This window comes from Heterodontus francisci, chromosome 27 (genome assembly GCF_036365525.1).
Source record: "Heterodontus francisci isolate sHetFra1 chromosome 27, sHetFra1.hap1, whole genome shotgun sequence".
Taxonomy (NCBI): domain Eukaryota; kingdom Metazoa; phylum Chordata; class Chondrichthyes; order Heterodontiformes; family Heterodontidae; genus Heterodontus; species Heterodontus francisci.
The window spans coordinates 27769974-27795004 of record NC_090397.1 but is presented as its reverse complement, the minus strand read 5'-3'; the positions used below and the strand labels follow the sequence as shown (position 1 = coordinate 27795004).

Sequence of the window (25031 nt, the reverse complement as noted above, 5' to 3'; positions counted from 1 at the left end):
TTAATCAAGACAGTTTGTAGTTAAAAAGCAGATATGGATAAAACTTACATCACATCTTGAACTGAAATTGTCTTATTCACCACCAGAATTTTGATGCCTTCTATCTGCATGTATATGTGTTCCAGATTACCATTTGACCCTCGGCGGATTTGGATGTTAAAATCTTTTGCGCCACTTATGCAATGGCGACTCAGAATGTAGTTGCAGGTTGATGTAAAATGGTAAAACTTGTCATCAAATGTCCTGAATGCTCCATTTCCCCATGTGCTGCAAAACCCTGAAAAACAGTTGAAATACCATCTTCTTGTAGCATAATAGATCGATACAGTAGCTTAGCAGATGGTGTGGCATGTTTTTAGCTTCATTTTATTGCATTTATAGTAGTACTTATAATTTCAAATGCAATGATTTTAACCTCACCCACTTGGCAACACTGGGAGTGTTGACAATTACAATTGTCAACAGGTAATTTACTTGCCAGAATCCCACTGCCTGTGATTTTAACCTGCTCTCTCGAGCTGGTGGCAAGGGCACCAGCCCAAAGCTGGCGGAGTTCTCCTTTATATATGCATATTGGGTCCCAGTGATGTTATTGGGACCAAACTTAGACCTGAATAAGGAATCCACTATGACTCTCTTGCAAGGCTGAACCACGTCAGAAGAAGATCAAGCCAAGAAGGATACACTTTTTCCTTTCCTTTGTGGGACCTAAAGGAGTAGGAATTCTCTTCGGAGCCTCACAAGTAGAACATAGGCTTCACCTGCCACGTACCCAACTACTCCTCCTCCCCACAATTCCCCATTAGTTTCTGAATCTGAGATCCTCACGAAATGTTCCCAGAATCCAATCCTGACACTTACCTTGTGCTAGTGGATGGACATTGGGGCAGGAAATCTTCCACCATTTTCCACCTGGAATGGGTGGAAGTTAGCTACTGTAATTTATTTGAGGCATGGGGCGTCAAAATAGCATGGGCCTCATTTCTTCAGCAGCCCAGGTGAGGTTTCAACTCATATTGCCCAACCAAAACCCACCAGGAGTTAATATTTGGACTAATATCTGAATAAAGGACATAATGTGGGACCTACCATTGTTGTCACCTAATGTTGTTATTGTTTCTTGCAGTGACCTGGGCACAAACCGATGAACATGCTCCTCCATACCTGGTTGAGAATGAAACATTTATTCTTGTTAGTTCTTTCAGAACTAGTTTACTTTTGCTTTCAAGATCAATTATCTACTATGTTGGGTTAAAAAAACTAAATATAATCAGTTGTTCTAGTCGTTACATTTCTTATTTTAGACTAAAATAACTAAAGAAGAAACCAAGACTATTATTGAGAAACGTAACGTAAAGCATTGCTTTACTTTGACTTTAAACCTAAAATGACTGTTTTATAGCTAAAAACCTTCATGGAAAATATAACAATACTTAATATTACACTTTAAATTGAATTCTGACTGTTAGTTCAATGTCTGTTTGGGCTAGTTCATTGATTACATCCTTACTATATTGGAAGTTATAGATGTGGTGAAATTCAACTTCATGAAAGTTGAAGCACAGTAGCACAAAAGAGCTGAACTCCAGAGGTGAGGTGAGAGTGACTGCCCTTTATATCAAGGCAGCATTTGACCGAGTATGGCATCAAGGAGCCCTAGCAAAACTGGAGTCAATGGGAATCAGCGGGAAAAGTCTCTGTTGGTTGGAGTCGTACCTAGTGCACAGGAAGATGATTGTGATTGTTGGAGGTCAATCATCTCAGTTCCAGGACATCACTGCAGGAGTTCCTCAGGGTAGTGTCCTAGGCCCAACCATCTTCAGCTGCTTCAAAAATGATCTTCCTTCCATCATAAGGTTGAAAGTGGAGATGTTCACTGATGATTGCACAATGTTCAGCGCCATTCACGACTCCTCAGATACTGAAGCAGTTTGTGTCCATATGCAGCAAGACATGGACAACATCCAGGCTTGGGCAGATAAGTGGTGAGTAACATTCGCACTACACAAGTGCCAGGCAATGACCATCTCAAACAAGAGAGAATCTAACCATCTCCCCTTGACGTTCAATGGCATTACCATTGCCGAATCCCCCACTATCAACATTCTGGGGGTCACCATTAACCAGAAACTGAACTGGACCAGCCACATAAATTCTGTGGCTACAAGAGCAGGTCAGAGGCTGGGAATTCTGCAATGAGTATCTCACCTCCTGACTCCCCAAAGCCTGCCACAATCTACAAGGCATAAGTTAGGAGGGTGATGGAATACTCTTCATTTGCCTGGATGTGTGCAGCTCCAACAACACTAAAGAAGCTCGACACCATCCAGGACAAAGCAAACCACTTGATTGGCACCCTATCCACCACCTAAACATTTACTCCCTCAACCACCGGCAGACAGTGGCAGCAGTGTATATCATCTCTAAGATGCATTGCAGTTACTCGCCAAGCCTCCTTCGACAGCATCTTGCAAACCCATGACCTCTATCACCTAGAAGGACAAGGGGAGCAGACATATGGGAACACCACCTCCAAGTTCACCTCCAAGTCACACACCATCCTGACTTGGAACTATATCACCGTTCCTTCACTGTTGCTGGCTCAAAATCCTGGAATTCCCTTCTTAACGGAATTGTTGGTGTACCTACAGTACATGGGCTGCAGTGGTTCAAGAGATGCTCACCACCACCTGCTCATGGGCAATTAGGGATGGGCAAAAAATGTTGGCTTTGCCAGCGAAGCTCACATCCCATGAAAGAATTTTTTAAAACTGATCTAAGAACCTCATATGTTGCTTTATTAATCCAGTTTGACCTTGCTACAAAAGAATTCACTAAAAGCCTTTTGCTGTTTCTAATTCTCAATGCATAGTTATTAACATATGATAATATGGAATTAAATCTGACATTTAGAGATTATATTTAGTTGAAGCATAAAATTACAGGGAGATATTGATAGATTAAGTGAACAGGCAAAAATGTGGTGAATGGATTTCAATGTAGGCAAATGTGAGGTCGTCCGCTTTGGACTTAAAAAGTATAGCAAAGGGTATTTTCTAAATGGTGAAAAGCTATGAATCGTGGTGGTCCAAAGAGACTTTGGAGTCCAGTTACATAGATCATTAAAATGTCATAAACATGTACATAAAATAATCAAAATGGTTAATGGAATGCTGGCCTTTATATCGAGGTGACTAAAATACAAGGGGGTAGAATTCCTGCTTCAGCTGTGCAAATCCCTGGTTAGACCACACATGGGGGACTGTGAGCAGTTCTGGGCACCACACCCTTAGGAAAGATATATTGGCCTCAGAGAGAGTGCAGTGTAGGTTTGCCAGAATGACACCTAAACTCCAAGGGTTAAATTACGAGGAGAGATTACACAAACTAGGGTTGTATTCCTGGAATTTAGAAAGTTAAGGGGTCATTTGATCAACGTTTTCAAGATACCAAGGGGAACAGATCGGGTAGATAGAGAGAAGCTAGTCCTGCCATTTGGGGTGTCTCGGACTAGTCTAAAAAATTAGAGCCAAGCCTTTCAGGAGTGAAATTAGGAAACACTTCTAAACAGAAAGTGCTGGATTTTTTTGTCCCGCCACCGGGAGTGGCAGCGTGTGCAGAAAATAGTGACCACCCCGCATGGGACCCGCGCAAACTGTGCTGCCACGATTATGTAGCGGGCAGCCACTTAACGTATTGATGGTTGCCGCCCTGCCCAATCACATGGCAGTGGCGGCTATGGCAACACCATTCCTGGCGTCACCTAATGCAGGAGCAGGTGCTGGTGCCATTTTTCAAAGGTTGCTAGTCATGCAAACAGTTCTACATAATGCAGAGTTGACCCCTTCCCCACCTCGGTGGTGCCAGCTTCTCCTGGACGGGAAAGTGCAGGCACGTGAGTGACGCATGACATGGTCAAGATTGGAAACTGAAGGTAAGATGGCGGGGATTTAAATTTAAATTTATGCAGGGAGGTATTTTAAATATTTAAAGTAGGCTGGAGGTGCCGCCGTGGAGACTCGCCACCGTCGGGAAGATCGTGCCAAGCAATCCCGGCGGCTGCTCTGTGGCGGCTGCTGCCGCTCCTATTCTCCAGCCTCTCCCTCGCCACTGCCATGAAACGCAACGTAGGGCTGAGAACAGAATCCAAGCCCAAAGGGTGGTAGAAGTTTGGAACTCTCTTCTAGCTGCAAACAGCAATTTATGCTAAATCAATTGTTAATTTTTAAATCTGAGATTAATATTTTTGTTAACCAAATGTCTTAAGGGATGTGGGACAAAGACTGGTATTTGGAGTTAGATCACAGATCAGCCATGATCTCATTGAATGATGGAACAGGCTCGAGTGGTGGAATGGTCTACTCTTGTTTCTATGTTCCGAGAATATAACTCCAAAGAGCTCCAGGCTACAATGTAAGACTGCATTGAATTTGTAGGTCTGAGTCGTCAGAAGTTACTGGAGACTGGGCTCTAATTTCCCTGGATGAATGCCAGAAAGTATAACTCTCTACCTTTGATATTTAAAAATAAAATGTTGCTTGTATCAAGCTACTATTTGAAGTACATTGCACAGTACAGAAAATTGGTTTGTGCGCTGTCAATCCAGTTGACTGTAAAGGTCTAGGTGGAAAAATACTTCAGACAGCGTTATCTGGAATTGAATCAACTGCACAACATTGACCATTAAGTTCGCAACCTCAAGCAAAAAGGCCAGAAGAAATGTGTGGAAAACAAAATCTTTTACAATAGCATAATGGAAGGAAGTGTCTTCTTTCCGGTTACTTCCAGGATACTGTAACATTGTAAGGGTAAAGCTATCTTCCAATTCTAGCCTTGACCTAGTCTTTCATGCTTCATTGTTACAAAAATGCCAGCCATTCATGTCATTGGTCCATCTTCTTTCTTTCTAGTAAAATAACTGCTTGTGGTTTAAAAAAATGGTTTTGTCCATATTATGTGCAGATAGATATTGGTTTTAGTTTGGTCACCTACCTTGTACTCTGAAGCCTCATCTGAATCTAAATTTTTCTGGTTGAATTAATATTTAATTTGTATGCTAAGTACCAATTTAATTGTAATCATCTGTGGACATAAATTGCTAACAAGGCTAGTGAGGCCATGCAAACAGAAATGTAATCATATCTTACTTTCTGACTTTAAAAGCAATCTCAATGGGACACTGAAATTATTTATTCCTCGGTCTTTCCTGTTCCTATTTTTTATGCTGTTATGATGTTTTCCTTTTTCCCCTCAGGACTGAGCACTTTCATAAATGGACCAGCAAGTGCTGCTAAATATGGGCAGCCATTTTAAATGGGTAGCGGTGAGTGCAGGTATAGCAGCCATTTTGTGAAGGTATCCAGCCCCCTAAAGAAAGTACCAAACAAAATGGCTGAATCTGCAATGAGATTTGAAAGGATTGTGATGTAAATAAACCACCCTATGATGCCACACTGATAAGGTTAATGTTGACCTAATGTAACTACAACATATTTCCGTATCTGTAAATACAAGCTTCCCCTATCAAATGGTAAAGGAGCCTGAAAACTGCCCCTAGAAAATAAACAAGATATTTTCAGCATAGTAAAAATGCCTTTCAGAACTGAAAACCTTGCTTGAAATTAAACATAACTTTTGCACTATTGTCTGGGTGCTTTACTTCTTTAGGAATCACCATGAGTTGAGAAATTATTATACTGTATTTAAATGTCAACCTACCATGATTGAGGTTGGAATGGCTTCCAGTAAGCCATGTGGCCGAGACATCTCCTGGAAATGGTTGAACAATATTACTTGATGTAGAACTCACAAATGTTTAAAATAAGCCAACCGTGTTATTATTAATTTTCTAAAATGCTTCCAGAATTTTAATTATTCTGCACATTGGTATTTCAATATCAGCTATTATGTTACTTTTGTAATGTTAAAGTAGTTTGATGGAAAGTACTTATTGAAGAGATCTCTGAAAGCATGAAGCAAAACCTTGACATATCACCTTGGTGTTACGTAATGTCATGTCACAGAGTGAAAGGAAATGCTGTCAGATGGGTATGTACTAATTGGATCTATGTAGCTTCACACCTCTACACAAAGGAGAGGAAACTCAAAGGCTGTGTCATATCAGACACTTGTTCTTTTCAGTTTAGTTCAAGAACAGTATTGACAGAAACCTGCAAGGGAATCATGTGCACGTTCTCTTCGTGGGTGATGAGAAGAAGGATGGCCAGAAATTGCTTTACGGCGTAACTGAATTCTCGGCTGTGGTTTCGCTTATTTAAGTGAAGTGAAAATTAAAATGTTGCAATGTAGTGACAAACTTTTGCAGGTTCAGTTTTCTCATTCAGACTCATTGGCAAAAATATTCCATTTCGTAAACCTGTGACTAACCTAGGAAAATAGATATAGAAAATGGTTTGTACAATAACCGTGCAGTCATTCCACATGATCTTTTATCTGAAATGTTTCAGTTCATGAGAAAGGAATTCATGTATACTGAGCTTGGCAAATTAAAGTAAATACATCTGATAAAAATAATTTCTATATAATGCCGGACAGATTCGGTAGATTTCTATCCATATATAAGCTATACTACTACAATTTTAATTTAATGAATTTAATTGAATTAATTGAATCAATTTAATACTATAATTTCATTACTTTACAGTGTGTGAACTGTACTTACCTTTACTCAGGGATAGAGCCCAGAGGACAACTAATACAAGGATTCCCATTGTATCAGTTTAGGACTGGAGTAGACACTAAGGTCAGTGCTTCACTCTCTCCACTAGGCTATTTCTTACATCCATTTATATACCTCCTCTCCTCATTCTCATTTGAATAGAATAAGGAAGTTGAAAACAGTTGTTTGCTGATATTTCTGAGGGTTTTCACATTGACAGGGTGTTTTAACCCTTTGGGTACTGAAACATCAGGCTGAGGTCCCGTTGTCGGGACTGAAAACGAGAGGGAACCCCACTCTGGTGAGCAGCAGGACCCTGGGGCAGCAATTTGCCGGCGGAGGCCATTTAGCAGTGGTGAGATGATGTCTGCAAAGAGAAGGTGAGTATTTCTGGGGAAGCCGGGGCCAGGCAGGCGGTTAGGGAGGTGGGGGTCTCAGTGCACTGGCAGCGCCACCCGGGGCCCCCTCCATGGGCCATGGAGTGCCCAGAAAGGAGGGCCCCCCACAGAAACTCGCAGGGAGCCTGCCAGGGTTTACCCGGCGGCGTCCCCACGTGGCAGTGGGCACTGCCAATGTGGCAAAACTGCCTGCGGGGGCAGGAAATCACCATTAATTGGCCACAAGTGGCTTGATTGGCTGCCCAGCGTGTGGCTGAGCCACTGAGCTCCCCGCCACCGGCAATATGATATAGTGGAGGAAGACGTCGGTCTTCCCTCCCAACATCTTCCCCCGCCATTTTGCCAGCCCTCCCGCCTCCCAGCCTGACCCCAATGCACTGGGAAAATTCAGCCCATCATTTCAGCCTCTTAACTATGTACAGATTTTCATATGCAATGTCCTCCTATGGAATTTTCTATACTTTGATTCATTTTATCTTATATTAAGCATCCATTTGTAACTAAATCTAATTTTCACACAGGGTTTAGTAAGAGGGAGGAACTGAAGGAAATCAGTATTAGCAGAGAAATGGTATTGGGGAAATTGATGGGATTGAAGGCCGATAAATCCCCAGGGCCTGATAATCTGCATCCCAGATTAAGGAAGTGGCCCTGGACCATTGGTGGTCAACTTCCAAGATTCTATAGACTCTGGAACAGTTCCTACAGATTGGAGAGTAGCTAATGTAACCCCACTATTTAAAAAGGGAGGTAGAGAGAAAACAGGGAATTATAGACCAGTCAGCCTGATGTCGGTATTGGGGAAAATTCTAGAGTCCATTATCAAAGATTTTACAGAAGAGCATTTGGAGAACAGTGGTTGAATCGGACAGAGTCAGCAGGGATTTACGAAAGGGAAATCATGCTTGACAAATCTACTAGAATTCTTCGAGAATGTAACTAGTTGAGTTGATGAGGGGAGCCAGTGGATGTAGTTTATTTGGACTTTCAGAAGACTTTCGACAAAGTCTCACATTAGAGATTAGCGTGTAAAATTAAAGCACATGGGATTGGGGGTAGTGTATTGCGATGGATAGAAAATTGGTTGACAGACAGGAAACAAAGAGTAGGAATAAACGGGTCTTTTTCCGAATGGCAGGCAGTGACTAGTGGGGTACCACAGGGATCGGTGCTAGGACCCCAGCTATTCACAATATACATTAATGATTTAGATGAGGGAACTAAATGTAATATCTCCAAATTTGCAGATGACACAAAACTGGGCGGGAGGGTGAGTTTTGAGGAGGATGTAGAGAGGCTTCAGGGTGAATTGGACAAGTTGAGTGAGTGGTCTAATGCATGGCAGATGCAGTATAATGTGGATAAATGTATGGTTATCTACTTTGGTAGCAAAAACAGGAAGGCAGATTATTATCTGAACGGCTATAAACTGAGAGAGGGGAATATGCAGCGAGACCTGGGTGTTCTCATACACCAGTCGCTGAAGGTAAGCATGCAGGTCCAACAGGCGGTAAAAAAGGCAAATGGTATGTTGGCCTTCATAGCGTGAGGATTTGAGTACAGAAGCAGGGACGTCTTGCTGCAATTATACAGGGCCTTGGTGAGGCCACACCTGGAATATTGTGTGCAGTTTTGGTCTCCTTATGTGAGGAAGGATGTTCTTGCTTTCGAGGGAGTGCAGCGAAGGTTTACCAGACTGATTCCTGGGATGGCGGGACTGACGTATGAGGAGAGATTGAGTTGGTTAGGATTATATTCGCTGGAGTTCAGAAGAGTGAGGGGGGATCTCATAGAAACCTATAAAATTCTAACAGGACTTGACAGGGTGAATGCAGGAAGGATGTTCCCGTTGGTGAGGGAGTCCAGAACCAGAGGTCATAATCGAAGGATATGGGGTAAACCTTTCAGGACAGAGATGAGGAGAAATTACTTCACTCAGACAGTGGTGAGTCTGTGGAATTCACTACCACAGAAAGCAGTTGAGACCAAAACATTGTATGTTTTCAAGAAGGAGTTAGCTGTTAGGTCTAAAGGGATCAAAGGATATGGGGGGAAAGCGGGAACAGGTTACTGAGTTAGATGATCAGCCATGATTATAATGAATGGCGGAGCAGGCTCGAAAGGCCAAATGGCCTACTCCTGCTCCTATTTTCTATGTTTCTATGTTTCTTTGCATGCAATTGAACATGGTTATGTGGCAGGTTTCTGTTGCAACAGGTGCATTGGTTGGTTCCTTGGAATTTTGTACTCCACCTCTCAAACAATTACAGACTCATTGTTCAATGAAAGCCAAACCTCTCCCAGCATTGTCACGAACTCATATATATTTTCTGACAGTACTTTGTAAAGATAACAAAGCAGATTTACCAAATTGGAGGGAATTGAATTTTTAATCCATTTTATATCTGAACACAGGTCAGGACTGCTTAATTAATTTCACTAACAAAAGCATTTCCATATCTAGTGGGAGAAAGGGAAGCTTCAAGCATATTGGTTGTACAAAAGTTAAAAGCACCCAAGTTAACCTGGCGCAACTTGCATCATCGGCAGGCTGGGATGAGAGAACAGCATGCACGAGCTGGGATAGGAGAGAAGCCCTTCTGATGGTGTTAATGTGAGACCTGGGTCATTTTAACTCCCAAGCCTCATTTAAATGATAGAAACGGACCTCCTGCTTGAATGCGGGATTGAGGCAAAACCTTGTGGGCAGAAGTGAAATATCTGGTGTCTGGAGGTCGCAATTAGGGACCTGATGGAACAGTCATTGGCACTAAGGTAAATTGTCATGAGGACAGGGTGATGGTGTGGGTGGGTTCCATGGGAATCGTGGATAAGGAGCAACCAGGTTGATGGCATTGGTGGCTTTCCCAAGGTTCAAGGCATGATGGAAAACACCCATGTTGCTTTGCAAGCTCCTGTGGTCAACCCCTTCAAATTCTTGAACAGAAAGTGTTGCCACTCACTGAGTGTACAGCTTTCAAAGAAGCCTCCACGCCAATTGGAGGTTTGCTTAAAGTTGTCGTAATGTATTCATCTTTTGGAATTCCCTAACCTCTTCAGATAAGAAAATTCCATGAGCAGATGGCTTGTGAATGACAAAGATAGCCCCTGCTCCCAAGGATAATTGTCACTCTACGCGATGCACAAACCACTGCAGAGGAGTGTTACATGCCTTTACTAGGGTGATCATTGAGTGAACCTTGAAGGAGCTCTTTTGATGCTTTGATAGGTCGGGAGAGGCTTTATAATATGCTCCAGATCATGTGTCCCACACAGTTGTAGCCTGGTTCATCCTGCACCACTTACAAGGTGAAAAGGCCTAAACATGGACGCTCCCAGGGAGGTGGTCCGAACTGCTTTAGTAGCAGAACTACATGAAGGAAAACATCAGGATGGCTATCATCAGAAGATTCCTTAGTGTCTAGAGTAAGAGGGAATCTTAGCACAACTGATTAATGAAGTGTTCTCATCTATTTTAGTTCCTTTCTCACAAATCCCATTAATCCTGCTCTGAGCTTCAAATATGGGACAAAACTTTCAATTCATCCTAAAGCATCACATTACATTAAACCTTTTTTGTCCCCATGTTACCATATAAATTTTAACCCTTTTTCAAATGACTGTAATCTCCATGACTAATGAAATATGGCATGCTTCTTTAATAAAACAAACTCCAAAATGAACAGAAGCCAACCTACTCTTCCCTATCACTAGGCTGCCCCTCGCTGGTTACATTTGGCTTTCTTTCTCCTATTCTATTGCCATTCCTAGTGCCACCTGAGGGCCGGTATCATGAGAGGTGGTTGGCTACTCCTTTGCTGCAAAAGGCTGGCCATCTCTGGGTGGGACTTCTACTGGCTGTATTTATGGAGCTTGCACTAGGGCAGCTCAGTGTTGTTTCCTATGTGCCAGTCGCATGGTGCTCTGAGGGGAGACACCCAGCATGTGCTGCTGTCCTGAGAATGGCAGTCCCAGGCAGATCTATCTCAACTGTCACCATTCCACTGGGCCCTGGTTCTGTGTCCCCATTCATCAGTGAGCTCGCTGGTCCAATAGCAGCTCTCAGATGCTGAAAACCCTGAGAGACAGAAGCCCCCAACTCTGAAAACCAGTACACAGGGTACTGTCTGATTTGTCCACTCCTTGTGCTTCTGAGGTAGATGAGGCATTGAATGCTCACTGGCTGCTTCTTAGTTGGGGTCGGATGTAGATTCCAACAAAGCTGCCACATGCTCCATCAATGTCTGCAATGAAGGAAAAAATTCCTTGATACTGCCACAAATATGGGCTATAGACTCCACAGTCACACCTGTCAGTTGCTGCATGTTCTCAGATAGTGAACTGGGGGCGTGCATGTTGGTGTTTCTCAAACATCTTTCTTTTCAGGCACATAGCTGCATTCTGGCTCCCATGACTCTGACGCTGTTGATGAGGTGGCGCATTCTCACCCATTCCCCACTAGGCCATTTCTATTCTGTTTGTGAATTACCTGGTGTCAAATCCTCACTATATCCCCCTAGTGATAATATCTCAGATAGTGGGTGGAAACTTAAGATCTTTAGAAAGAATCACGAGTCAGGATCATTTCCGGGTCCCACCCCCTCACTTGATGGCAGCGTGCCCACATACGAGAGCTTCCCAGAGGCAGCCACTTAAGAGGCCACCTCCAGGTTCACTGTCCAGTTAAGGATGGTGGGCCTGTTCCTGAGGCCACAGGCCCAATCTGAGGGCCTGCAGCCTTGGAAGGACGGTTGCCCCACTGGGAGAGATGGGCACTGCCACTGTAGAAGATGGACCGTGAGGATGCCTCCAACTTGCGCCCTCTGAAGATGTCTCAAGTTTTAAAAATTAACTGTGGCCACAGCAGCAAGGCCACCCCTGTGGAGGGGGAAAAAACCTCACAGGATGGCCTGCAGTCAGAGTTATGGCCCGCTGATCCCTGCAGCTCTGGTTGGGGTGGTGAATGTAGGATTTCTGCTATTATTGGACCAACTAGTTGTACATCCTGCTAATTATATCAATAATGCTTTCAATCAGAAAGCTATAAAAAGTACCTAAAGAGGTGAAGAAACATGCAGTTGCTTTATAATGCAATTCTAAAAAGATAAGCTTTTAAAGTTAAAACAAACTCTGGTGTCCCATTGTACAACCATTCTGATTTTACATAGGAACAGGAGTTGGACATTCAGCCCCTCAAACCTGTTCCACCATTCAATTAGAACATGGCTGATCTGTAGTTTAACCTTATTTACCCACCTTCGATTCATATCCCTTGATACCCTTACCCAACAAAAATCTATCCATCTCAGTCTTGAAAGTTTCAAATGACCCAGAACCCCACAGCCTTTTGGGGGAAGAGAGTTCCGGATTTGTACTAGTATTTGTATAATTGTTAATGGTTATTGGTTTGTTTTAAATGATGAGAGATAATATGGGAGGTGGGAAACTGGTGAGCATTGCGCATCCATCTGAGAATCATACAGAGTGCAGCAAAGGGTGCAGGTGATAAAAATATGTTTCCTGCTTACATCAGTGTGCAAACTGAGCTCATACACTATTCTCCAGTGCAGCACAAAAGCATCATGAATACATTTTTCTCTCTTCCCTCCTTTTCTCTGCCTTCTTGTTATCTCTTCACAGCCTGGCTAAATGCCGATACGCCAGGCACAAATGAAAATTCTCCATTGAAGCTCTTGGCCTAACACTGATGCTCAGAATGCAGGAATAACCCAGTCACATGGCATTGTCTTGGTTGCAATCAGTACAGGGTAAAAGTAAGCAAGAGCAATGACAAAGCATGGATGTATTAGATGGCAGTCCTACGGCAGGAGGATGATAATCTCTCAGGCCAAACCTTTGTTAGATGCAAGAACAGTGGTTGTCTCAGAATACAGACACTCAATTTACTCAAAAAATGGCTCCAATAATAAAGTGGGAATGATATGGGGAAGGGAAAGGTTTAACCTGGAAATGCAGGTTTTTCAGAGGTCCTGCTGAATTTAGCAGTAGGACTTGATTTTTTTTTAAATTGTTGTTTCTCAGCAGCAGCCAGTCAGATTGAAGGCAGCTGGCCTTTGGGTATTATGGTCTGTAGCTCCAGGGCATAGCCAGGGATCTGTTATTGACAGGGGGAGGTCATCAGATGGGGAGCAATTGCTGTGTGTGGGGTGTGGGGTTGGGTGCATTGAGAGGGGATCATGCAGATCATGGGGTGGGGAGTCAAGAGAGATTGCGGGAGGGGGTTGGACAGATTGTGGGAGCGGGTTTGGAATGTTGCTGGGAGGTCAGATAGATCCTGAGAACAGGTTGGTCCCTGCTCCATCTCTGTTTATTGGAAGTGGGAAGGCTGGAGGCAGTCTGGGGTTAGGTCAGCTCTTGGCTTTCCTTTTTCTTTTCCTTTAACTCCCTACCCGCCCTGGGCAGGCCAGTGGTGGTGGGTATGGTTAGAATTACCCCCACGATCTTCTAACACAAGAAGAAATTACACAAAAGTCCTAATATTTCTGGGTTTGGCTGGCAGAACTAAGCCTTTCTGGGTATCAAAAGCAGGCACACAAGCTAATGCATCCAATTCTCAGCACCAAAAAGGTGCTGGGATCTGGAAGTCAGCACATGTCTCAAAAAAAAGAAAGGAAAAGCAGGTGGGTTCTATGACAGACAGGCGATTCATTCCACTATCACCAATGATGAAGGTGAGAATTAGCTCTACTGCTTCTCGTCACTTCAGTATTCCCGTTAGATATATCAAGGTGCAGCAAACACAAAGCCAATGGCAGACTGAATGGATATTTCATGCAGAAATATATTTATCACAAATTTGCATGTGTATTAGTCAAGAAACTCAAACAAACAATCTAACAGTGGAATAAAACGCCCTAGTAGGACAACTCATCACTTTAGTCAAACAACTAAAGAACTGCAATTTTATTTTGCATAGTTAGTCATTTGTTAACAGGCCATCATTCAAGTGAGTCAAATTACTTACAAAAGTCATTGATATTATAATTACTTGTAATACAAAGGACAGGTAATAAAAATGAGATTTCAAGAATAGTTTTATTTTACTATGAACAAGGTGGGGTTCTTCTGACTTGCTTATTTGAATTAATCTCTAAAGTGTTTAAGAAAACTGTTTTCATTACACCCTGAGTATACAGAATATTTTGTTTCATGAGATAATCTTTCATCAGTTTTTAGAATGTTTTCATTTCCAGGACTTCAAATAATTTGTTGAGTCTTATTAAAAAAAAATCAATATGTGTACTTGCATAGTAAATAAGCAAGCTAGTTTTATTTTGAAATTCTTCTCTGTCTATATGTTTGCTTTGTTATTTGCAGGAAACAAAAGAAAGACTTGCATTGATGTAATGTCTTTCACAACCTCAGATCATGTCAAAGCACTTTCCAGACAATTAAGAACTTGTAAAATGTTGCAATGTAGGAAAAGTGCAGCCAATTTGTACAAAGTCCCCGCAAGCAGTGAAATAAATGACTAGATAATCTGTTTCATTGCTGTTAATTGAGGGATAAATATTGGGCAGAACACTGGGAAGAACTCCTCCGTTCTTTTTATGAAATAGTGCCATGGAATATTTTACATCCACCTGAGAGGACAGAAAGGGTTTTGGTTTAATGGGCTGTGTTTTCAGAGCCCACTGGACTGGGATCAGGGGCGAGTGGAAGCTAAATATAGCCCCGCCAGCTGGCATGCCGATTTCCTGGCTTCATCCTGCCTCCAGACCATTTTTGCAGAGGCAGAATCGGAGGGGCAGGCAGGGCTACCCACCTACACACTGTTGGTAGCCGATCAGGCTCGTTACCAGCCTAATTGAGGCCAATTAAAGGAGGCTGACTGGAACTTTCCAGTTGGCCTCCAGGTTCCAGCTGGCGACGGGGCCAGTTTAGGTGCCAGGAGGTGGGCCTCCCAGCAGCAGGCCAGGGGCCATCACTCCAGGGAGGCCTAGAGGCCCTCCCTGCCTGCCTGGGTTCAGGAACAGCTGCAGGCCATCCTGTAGAGGGGATCCCTACCTCACTCCCCCACAGTGGTGGCCCGACTGCAAAAGCCATTTTTTAATATAAGATTTTAGAAAGTTGGAGAGAGGGTGCTACTCATCTTCCATTACAGCCTGCTGCTCCTTTCAAGCTCAAAGGTCTCTTAGTGGTCCTCCAGCTTCAAGAGCTCATTCGCTCTCCTTAATTAGATCGTGAACCCATCTCCAGGCCAATTTAAGGGGGCGCCCTCGTGAAAATCCTAACGTGACTGTTTCCTCCTGGGTGCAGGTTCGGGTCTGTGCCCGACCTTTGTTTCCTGCCCCGTAGTGAAAATTCAGCCCAATGTCTCATCTGAAAGATGGCAACTCCAACAGTGCAGCACTCCCTCAGTAATGCCCTGAAGTGTTAGCCTAGGTTTGGTATTCCAGTCCCTGGACTTGATTACCAAATATTTTGTGTAACAGGCAGTTTGGAAAAATAAAATCAGTTGATTTCCTGTCTACCCATCCATTTTTCCATTTATCCCTCCCTTAATCTATCCATATTTTCCAAACTGCTTAGATAATCCTGCACAGACAGCTATTTCCAGTAACAAACCATCTGGGATCTGAATCTTAGGCACTGCAGCAATTGCTGGATCAACACTTGCTCCAGTTCAGGGCTTCTGTGGAGGCTGGTGAGGACAGGATTGATGAGAAGCTCTGTGGGACAGGATACAGGCAGAGGTATTTGGATTAGTCAGAGTTTATTTATTTTTTATTCATTCATGGGATGTGGGCGTCGCTGGCAAGGTCAGCATTTATTGCTCATCCCTAATTGCCCTTGAGAAGGTGGTGGTGAGCTGCCTTCTTGAACCACTGCAGTCCATTTGGGGTAGGTACACCCACAGTGCTGTTAGGATTTTGACCCAGCGACAGTGAAGGAACGGCGATATAGTTCCAAGTCAGGATGGTGTGTGACTTGGAGGGAACTTGCAGGTGGTGGTGTTCCCATGCATTTGTTGCCCTTGTCCTTCTAGTTGGTAGATGTTGCGGGTTTGGAAGTTGCTGTTTAAGGAGAATTGGTGCATTGCTGCAGTGCATCTTGTAGATGGTACACACTGCTGCCACTGTGCATCGGTGGTGGAGGGAGTGAATGTTTGTAGATGGGGTGCCAATCAAGCGGGCTGCTTTGTCCTGGATGGTGTTGAGCTTCTTGAATGTTATTGGAACTGCACCCATCCAGGCAAGTGGAGACTATTCCATCACACTCCTGACTTGTGTCTTGCAGATGGTGGACAGGCTTTGGGGAGTCAGGAGGTGAGTTACTCATTTCAGGATTCCTAGCCTCTGACCTGCTCTTGTAGCCACGGTATTTATATGGCTACTCCAATTCAGTTTCTGGTCAATGGTAGCCCCTAGGATGTTGATAGTGGGGGATTCAGCGATGGCAATGCCATTGAATGTCAAGGGGAGATGGTTAGATTCTCTCTTGTTGGAGATGGTCATTGCCTGACACTTGTGTGGCGCGAATGTTACTTGCCACTTATCAGCCCAAACCTGGATATTGTCCAGGTCTTGCTGCATTTCTACATGGACTGCTTCAGTATCTGAGGAGTTGCGAAAGATTCTGAATATTGTGCAATCATCAGCGAACATCCCCACTTCTGACCTTATGCTTGAAGGAAGGTCATCGATGAAGCAGCTGAAGATGGTTGGGCCTAGGACACTACCCTGAGAAATACTTGCAGTGATGTCCTGGAGCTCAGATGATTGACCTCCAACAACCACAACTATCTTCCTTTGCACTAGCTGTGACTCCAATCAGCAGATAGTTTTCCCCCGATTTCCATTGATTTCAGTTTTGCTAGGGCTCCTTGATGCAATACTCAGTGAAATACTGTCTTGATGTCAAGGGCAGTCACTCTCACCTCACCTCTGGAGTTCAGCTCTTTTGACCATGTTTAAACCAAGGCTGTAATGAGGTCAGGAGCTGAGCTGCCCTGGTGGAACCCAAACTGAGCGACACTGAGCAGGTTATTGCTGAGCAAGTGCCGCTTGATGGTACTGTTGATGACACTGTCCATCATTTTACTGATGATTGAGAGTATACTGATGGGGCAGTAATTGGCCAGGTTGGACTTGTCCTGCTTTTTGTGTACAGGACATAACTGGGCAATTTTCCACATTGCCGGGTAGATGTCAGTGTTGTAGCTTGGCTAGGGATGCGGCAAGTTCTGGAGCACAGGTCTTCAGTACTATTGCTGGAATATTGTCAGGGCCCATAGCCTTTACAGTATCCAGTGCCTTCAGTCGTTTCTTGATATCATGCGGAGTGAATCGAATTGGCTGAAGACTGGCATCTGTGATGCTGGGGACTTCAGCAGGAGGCCGAGATGGATCATCAACTCGGCACTTCTGGCTGAAGATTGTTGCAAATGCTTCAGCCTTATCTTTCGCACTGATGTGCTTGGCTCCCCCATCATTGAGGATAGGGATATTTGTGGAGCCACCTCCTCAGTTAGTTGTTTAATTGTCTAACTCTGTTCTAAATCTATCCCATTTAGCACAGTGGTAGTGCCACACAACATGCTGGAGGGTATTTTCAATGTGAAGGCAGGACTTCATCTCCACAAGGACTGTGCGGTGGTCACTCCTACCAATACTGTCATGGACGAATGCATCTGCAGCTGGCAGATTGGTGAGGACGAGGTCAAGAATGTTTTTTCCCTCACCACCTGCCGCAGACCCGGTCTAGCAGCTATGTCCTTTAGGATTCAGCCAGTAGTGGTGCTACCGAGCCACTCTTGGTGATGAACATTGAAGTCCCCCACCCAGAGTGCATTTTGCACCCTTGCCACCCTCAGTGCTTCCTGCAAGTGATGTTCAACTGGAGGAGTACTGACTCATCAGCTGTGGGAGGGTTTCCTTGCCCATCTTTGGCCTGATGCCAGGAGACCTCATGGGGTCCAGAGTCAACATTAAGGACTCCCAGGGCAACTCCCTCCCAGCTGCATACCACTGTGCCGCCACCTCTGCTAGGTCTGTCCTGCCGGTAGGACAGGACATACCTGGAGATGGGGATGGTGATGGCAGTGTCTGGGACATTGTCTGTAAGTATGACTATGTCAGGCTGTTGCTTGACTAGTCTGTGGGACTGATCTCCCAATTTTGGCACAAGCCCACAGATGTTCTTAAGGAGGACTTTGTCAGGTCAACAGGGCTAGGTTTGCCATTGTCATTTCCAGTGCCTCAGTTGATGCTGGGTGATCTGTCCATTTTGATTCCTTTTTATTGACTTTGCAGCAGTTAGTTACAACTGATGGCTTGCTGGGCCATTTCAGAGGGCATGTAAGAATCAACCACCTTGCTGTGGGTCTGGAGTCACATGTAGGCCAGCAGATTTTCTTCCCTGAAAGGCATTAGTGAATGAGATGTGTTTTTTTTTTTTAAAAACACTGTAAATGGTCATCATTAGACTAGCTTTTTTATACTTGATTTATTAATTGAATTCAAACTCCATTTTCTGTTGTGGTCAGATTTGAACCCATGGCCCCAGAGCAATATTCTGGGTTACTAGCCCAGTGATAGTATCACTACACCACTGCCTCCCCTATATCAAGTGGAGTTTAACAAAACAGCCAGGATGGCATTGGATAAATCAAGTTTGTAAGTAATAGATAGTTGGATAAAAGTTCTCATGGCAGTAGGGCGAAGGCATGGGTAAATTATATGATATTGCAGAGATGGAAGTAAGTAGTCTTGGTGATGGATAGATTCTAAGGTTTAAAACCTACCTCAGGATCAAACAGGACATCAAGATTGTACACTGGCCAATTCAGCCTGAGTGAGCAGCTATGAAAGTGGGTATGGAGTTTTTGACTGCAATTGAATAAGATGTCTTTTGTTTTTCCAATCAATTGGAGGATGTTTTGGCTCCTCAGCATCTTTATGTCACTTAACAGTATGACGACACAGAATTGCTTATGGTTTTGGAGAGGTGGCACTAGGGGTTATCATGCCTATGTCAATGAGGGCACCAGATAATTGAAAAAAAGGAGGTCAAGCATGTGAACTTGGGACACTCTGGAGGAGTCAAGGTGGGGTGGGAGGAGAAGCCATTGTTGGACATGAGTGACTACATTTCAGACAAGTGTGTAACCACTTAAGGACAGTTCGACATAGTTGGACCATGGAGTAGGATGGGTGGTCGTATATGTCAAAAATGCAGAAAGCCCAAGGAAGAAAAGTAAGGGTAATATCCCACTGTCACAATCGCAAAGGATATCATTGGTGACTTTGACCAAGTTGGTCCCTCTGGGCAGAACAGTAACAAGACTGAAACTATTCAAAATGCCAAAGTGGTGACTACGGAGTCAGATGGAAATATCACATGCAAGAACCTTGAGAGGAAAAGTAGCTTCTAGGTGGCAGTAAGTAGAAAAGTCAAAGGTGTCATGGGTGGATTTGTTTGAAGGACGGGGGCTGATGACAACAATGTTAATAGGTAGGAGAAATATTCCTGTGCAAAGGAACCATTAACGATGAGAGCGAGCACAAGGGCAAGGAAGGTAGTTGAAGGATCAAGAATTGGATGGGGCAAAAGTTGAGGCAGCAGGAGGTAGGTCTCAGAGGAGATTAGCATGGTGATGGGGAATATGGGGAGAAGCTGCAGAGTGGTATTGAGAGGCTCTGGGGATCAGGAAGAGGGGAGAGGCAGTACAGATAGGTCCAATCTTAGAAATGCAGAAATATCAGAGGTGCAGGTGGAAGGGGCAAGGAGACTAGTTAAAAGAGACGGTTATTCATTAAAAAGAAGGTCTTTACCCTTGAGGATGTTTCTGGCATACTAGGAGGATCTGGCCTTGGAGAGGGAGACATATTATTGTTTGAGAGGATAAATTGAGATCTAACAGGGATAAGCAGGCTAATCATGTACCAGGTGTAACTCGAACCTGCAGCACTTCAGGCACAGATGTTCAGTTTAGAGGTGGGGGCAGGGGGGAGGGGGTGCTTGGGGGTTGGACAGGGAGATGTGAATGGATAGGTGACTATTGATGATTGAAATCTCAGGAGTGGCAATTCAGCATGGCAAAGACAAGGGGTGACGATGTGTATGGGTGTTAAGTAGTCTTAAATTGAGTGAGAGTAATTTAGATGAAGATTGAAGATTGCCAAGGGCTACCAGCCATTCAGTGAAAAGCCTATGGGTCCATACATGCCAACCTAGAAAACTAGCAAAAACTGACTGACAGCTTCAAACAGAAAGCTACACAATTGCCAAAAATAGCATTGCAAGAATGTCCCTGAGTTGTGAAAACAAATAGTTACCGGTTCTTTGTACCTTAAGTGGTCGGCATACAGAACAATCCTTCATCTGTAGTCAAGGAATAAGAAGCCAGAACAAGAAACTCATCTACTTCCTGCTCCTATCCCTCTTGCCATTCTTTCTATTATCTCCCTTTGTTGTACTTTGCTTTTCAGCTTGCCTTCTGCCTGCCTTTCACATTCTCTCCTCCTTCCATGTCCTCTCTTCGATTTCTGTCCTCTTCTTTTCTCTCCCCATTAGCATATAATTTGCCTGCCAATATCTTTAGCATAGAAAAACATTCCATAACATTTAAAGGCAAGGAAGAAAAAAATGCCAAGAAGGAGTGATTAGGAGGGCTGACCAATAGTTTGATCAATTAGGTAGATTTACAGGGGAAATTAAAGGAGAAGTGATGAGAAAAGGAATTTAGGGAGGAACCTGCAGTACATGGGTCCTAGGCAGTTGAAGGTGTAGAAATTACTGATGAACCTAAAGGTGCACAACAAGCGAGAGTCAGAGGAACAGGGAGTTTTGGGGTTTTAGAGCTGAAAGAGGTTACAGAGATAGGGAAAGCGTAGGCCATGGAAGGTTTCAAATAAAATGCTAAGAATTTTAATTTTGAGGCATTCCGAAAATTGAAGCCAATCGATCAGCAAAAACAAAGTGATGAGGAAGTGACATTTGGTCTGGGATTTTATGGGCCCTCCCCCACAAGGGGGTATCGGAGGCAGGAGGGGGGGCGTAGGGGGGTGGTGGCGGTGGTGGGGGCACAGAGTATTGCAATGGGTGGTGGAGGGGCGCAGGTCCCGTTGCCTCTCCGTCGCCCAGCGATCTTCCCAGGGGAAGGATAAGCTGACGACAGCCTTTCGCTGAGAGGCCAATTCAGGCCCTTAAGTAGCCTATTAACAGCTAATCTAGGGCCTCGTCCCGCTGCCGCTGGGGCGGCACAGTGGCGCAGTGGTTAGCACCGCAGCCTCACAACTCCAGCGACCTGGGTTCGATTCCGGGTACTGCCTGTGTGGAGTTTGCAAGTTCTCCCTGTGTCTGCGTGGGTTTTCTCCGGGTGCTCCGGTTTCCTCCCACAAGCCAAAAGACTTGCAGGTTGATAGGTAAATTGGCCATTATAGATTGTCACTAGTATAGGTAGGTGGTAGGGAAATATAGGGACAGGTGGGGATGTTTGGTAGGAATATGGGATTAGTGTAGGGTTAGTATAAATGGGTGGTTGATGGTCGGCACAGACTCGGTGGGCCGAAGGGCCTGTTTCAGTGCTGTATCTCTAATCTAATCTAATCTAATCTAATCTAATCTAATCTTACCAACAACAGTGGGGCGGTGGGGGGTGGGGGGGCACCTCCGCCATGCGGGGGGAGGACGCTTTGTCTAATTTGGGCAATTTGTGGCCCAGGGAGGACCCCCCACTGGGAACAATGTTATCACCCAGATATGGAGGGTGGAAGACAGGAGGGTGGGCTGGAGAGCAGTGGAATAATCAAGTTTGCAGGTGACGAAGAAACAGATGAGGGTTTCAATTACAGTTGGTTGAGGTAAAGTCAGAGATACACAATATCAGAGAAGAGGAAGAAGGCAGTACTTTTAACAGAAAGAATATGGGATAAGAAAGTAGCCTGCATTAGAATATGATGCCAAAGTTATGAGCAATCTTGTTCAGTCTGAGACAAAGCAAATAGAATGCGGAATATATAGCCTAAACTGTACAGTGTCCTATTCAGATGTAATCCCCTCCCCCCCCCCCACCCCCCCCCACCCCTGCAGTATTATGCCTAGGTTTGGTCATTGAGAGCATGAAAGAGAGAAATGAGAATTATCCACCAGTCGCAGAACTGAGGAAATATTATGAGGAAATACAGAAAATACTAGATGAGGGATGTGACTAAAAGGGCATCTTATTGAGGTATTTAAAATAGATAATGGGATAGAAAGGGTAAACCTGAAGAGCTAGTTCAACTAAACCATGATATTCAGATAAGGGGGCACAAGTTCAAACTAGTGTAAGCCAAATTTAGAACAAATGTCAACAACAACTTGTATTTTGTAACATGGTAAAATATCCCCAAGGTGCTTCACATGAGCGATTATCAAACAAAATTTAACACTGAACCACATAAGGAGACATTAGGGAGGATGACTAAATGCTTGTTCAAAGAGGTAGGTTTTGAGGAGGTTCTTAAAGGAGGAAAGTGAGGTAGAGGGGCAAGAGGTGTAGGCAGGGTATTCCAGTGTTTAGGGGCTTAGCAGCTGAAGACATGGCCACCAATTATGGAAACAATCATAATTGGGGATGCTCGAGAGACCAGAATTGGAGGAGCGCAGATATCTCAGCGGGTTGTAGGCCTGGAGGAAATTGCAGAGAAAGGGAGGGGCAAAGCCTTTGAGAAATTTGAAAACAAGGATACTAATTTTAAAATCAAGCTTGCTTAATTGGAGGCCACTGTAGGTCAACAAACACAGGGGTGATGGGTCAACAGGACTTGATGTGAGTTAGGAAATGGGCAGTGGGATTTTGGATGACCTCAAGTTTATGGAGGGTGGAATGCTGGAGGCCAGCCAGGAACATGTTGGAACATTCAAGCCTGGAGGTAAAAAAAAGGCATGGATGAAGGTTTCAGTTGAAGTTGAGCTGAGGCAGGGGCGGAGTCGGGTGCTGTTACAGAGGCATAAGTAGGCGGTCTTAATGATGGCACTGATATGTGGTCTGAAGCTCATCTTGGGTCAAATATAACTCCCAGGTTGCTAATTTCTGTCTCAGACAGTTGCCAGGGAGATGGATGGAGCCGGTGGCTAGGGAATGGAGCTCGTGGTGGGGACCAAAAACAATGGCTTCAACCTTTGCAATATTTACTTGGAGGAAATTTCTGATCAATGGATGTCAGACAAGCAGTCTGATAATCTAGAGACACAGTGGAGAGGTCAAATGAGGTCAAGGTATTTTTCACTCAAAAAATGATTAATATGTTGGAACATTCTGGGTAGTGGAGACAAAATCTGGAATCAATTAGAGACTGGTTAGATGTCGTTTGAAGGGACTGTAGGTTCATCAAATGGAGAGTTACCTCTGGCTACCTTCATATTCCTCCTGGTGAATGGGTTTCAAAGTGGCTTTAGGGGCAGATGTCAACCCACTTGACCGTGAATTGCATATGGTCCAGTGAAAACAAAGAAATATGAACAAAGGATAGGGTTGTACCACCAGCAAACAAATGGCAGCCCTATAGACTGCGTATAAATGTAACATTGATCTGTATTCTGCCTCTTCATAGACATCAATGTGCTGGACTATTTGACAACTAACAAAGGTATACAGCAAAGACAATGCATTTTATTTGTTGTGTTGTGTCAAAGTTGCCACCTGATAAATGCATTAACTTTTTTCAAGGTTGAAGTGTTTTCTCTTAATTGTATTGACATATGTGACAAGGGAATTGACACGTACATAGATTGGAGCAACAATTCAGACAGAAATAACTGATGAGTGGACATGCCCAGATTTACTGAGGGCAGTGAGCACTTTTGGAACATAACATAGGTTTGTCCTGTAAAGTGTTGAAAGGGCACAGTACTTGGAGCAGGAACATGGTATTCTGCACAACCAGAAAATGGGTTGGTTTTGCTGATTTGGGAGACTTGGGCACCTGCACTGCCTTTCTCACTTGGACATTTTCGAGGTATGGTTCAGGAGACATAAATTATCCTACTGGCTTTACATTGCTTTTTCACATGGAATTTACAAGCACAGAAACAGGACATTTGACCCAGCATGTCTATGCTGGTGTTCCTGAATTCTTTATTGAACTTCTTAGTGACTATCATATATTTATAGCCTGCAGTTTTGTGTATCCCCAGGGGTGGAAACATCTTCTCTACATCTACTCTATCAAAACCCCTTCATAATTTTAAAAACCTCAATTAGATCACCGCTAAGTCTTCTCTTTTCCAATGAAGAGCCCACAACTGTCCAATCTTTCCTGTTAGTTATAACCAATTGTTCCTTCTAATGTCCCTTTACTGTGCTCAGCCTGTTTGTTGGACTGCGCGGTCCCTTTAAGATTGCTGCGTGGCTGTACATGAACTCATCTTAAAGGGACCACTTCCTGTGCAGGACTTAGTAGTTCCCTTGCAGCGCATCTCTGATTGCTGTCCGGCTGCACACTCCATAGCTTAGAGGAAACAATGGTTATAACCTCTCAGTTCTGGTATCATCTTTGTAAATGTTTTTGCATCTTCACCAGTGCCTCTATATCTTCCTTGTAATATGGAGAGCAGAACTGTGCACAGTTTTGCCAGGACTAGTAGAGTCATTTGCATCTACATTTATACTAGGTGGATATCTCTACTCAGCACCATTAAAATTACAGTTCATTTCTGCATTATTGAAGAATCATCTATCGCTTGACTTTGCTAACATTAACAGTTACATTAAACAATCTCCAGGCAATTCAATAAATGTTAACAATTATGGCAATGCCAAAAAACATTTGTGTCAACCATCTACAATTTTCAAATAGTGACATTAGATATAAGCAGGTTATACCATGTGGGACAATAGGCTTGATCGAATAGCTGGTCTTTTTCTGTCTTTTTTCAGATGTTTGTACATGCATCGGGTGTCTACAGCCGTAATGGGTTTGATGACTGCTGCATACTTTGAGAAA

At 43.8% G+C, this 25031-nt stretch overlaps 1 protein-coding gene across 1 annotated transcript in view; it reads right to left on the bottom strand.

The window, feature by feature from the left end:
* LOC137384933 (mucin-19-like) overlaps window positions 1–2480 on the bottom strand; it is a 36420-nt gene extending 33940 nt beyond the window's left edge. Inside the window, exons 1-3 of the mRNA XM_068059643.1 lie at window positions 2444–2480; window positions 1090–1164; window positions 49–277 (exon numbers count right to left, since the gene is read on the bottom strand). Coding sequence (XP_067915744.1) covers window positions 49–277; window positions 1090–1164; window positions 2444–2480 — 341 coding nt within the window. The remainder of the gene's footprint in view (window positions 1–48; window positions 278–1089; window positions 1165–2443) is intronic.
* Between the last annotated feature and the right edge of the window lie 22551 nt (window positions 2481–25031).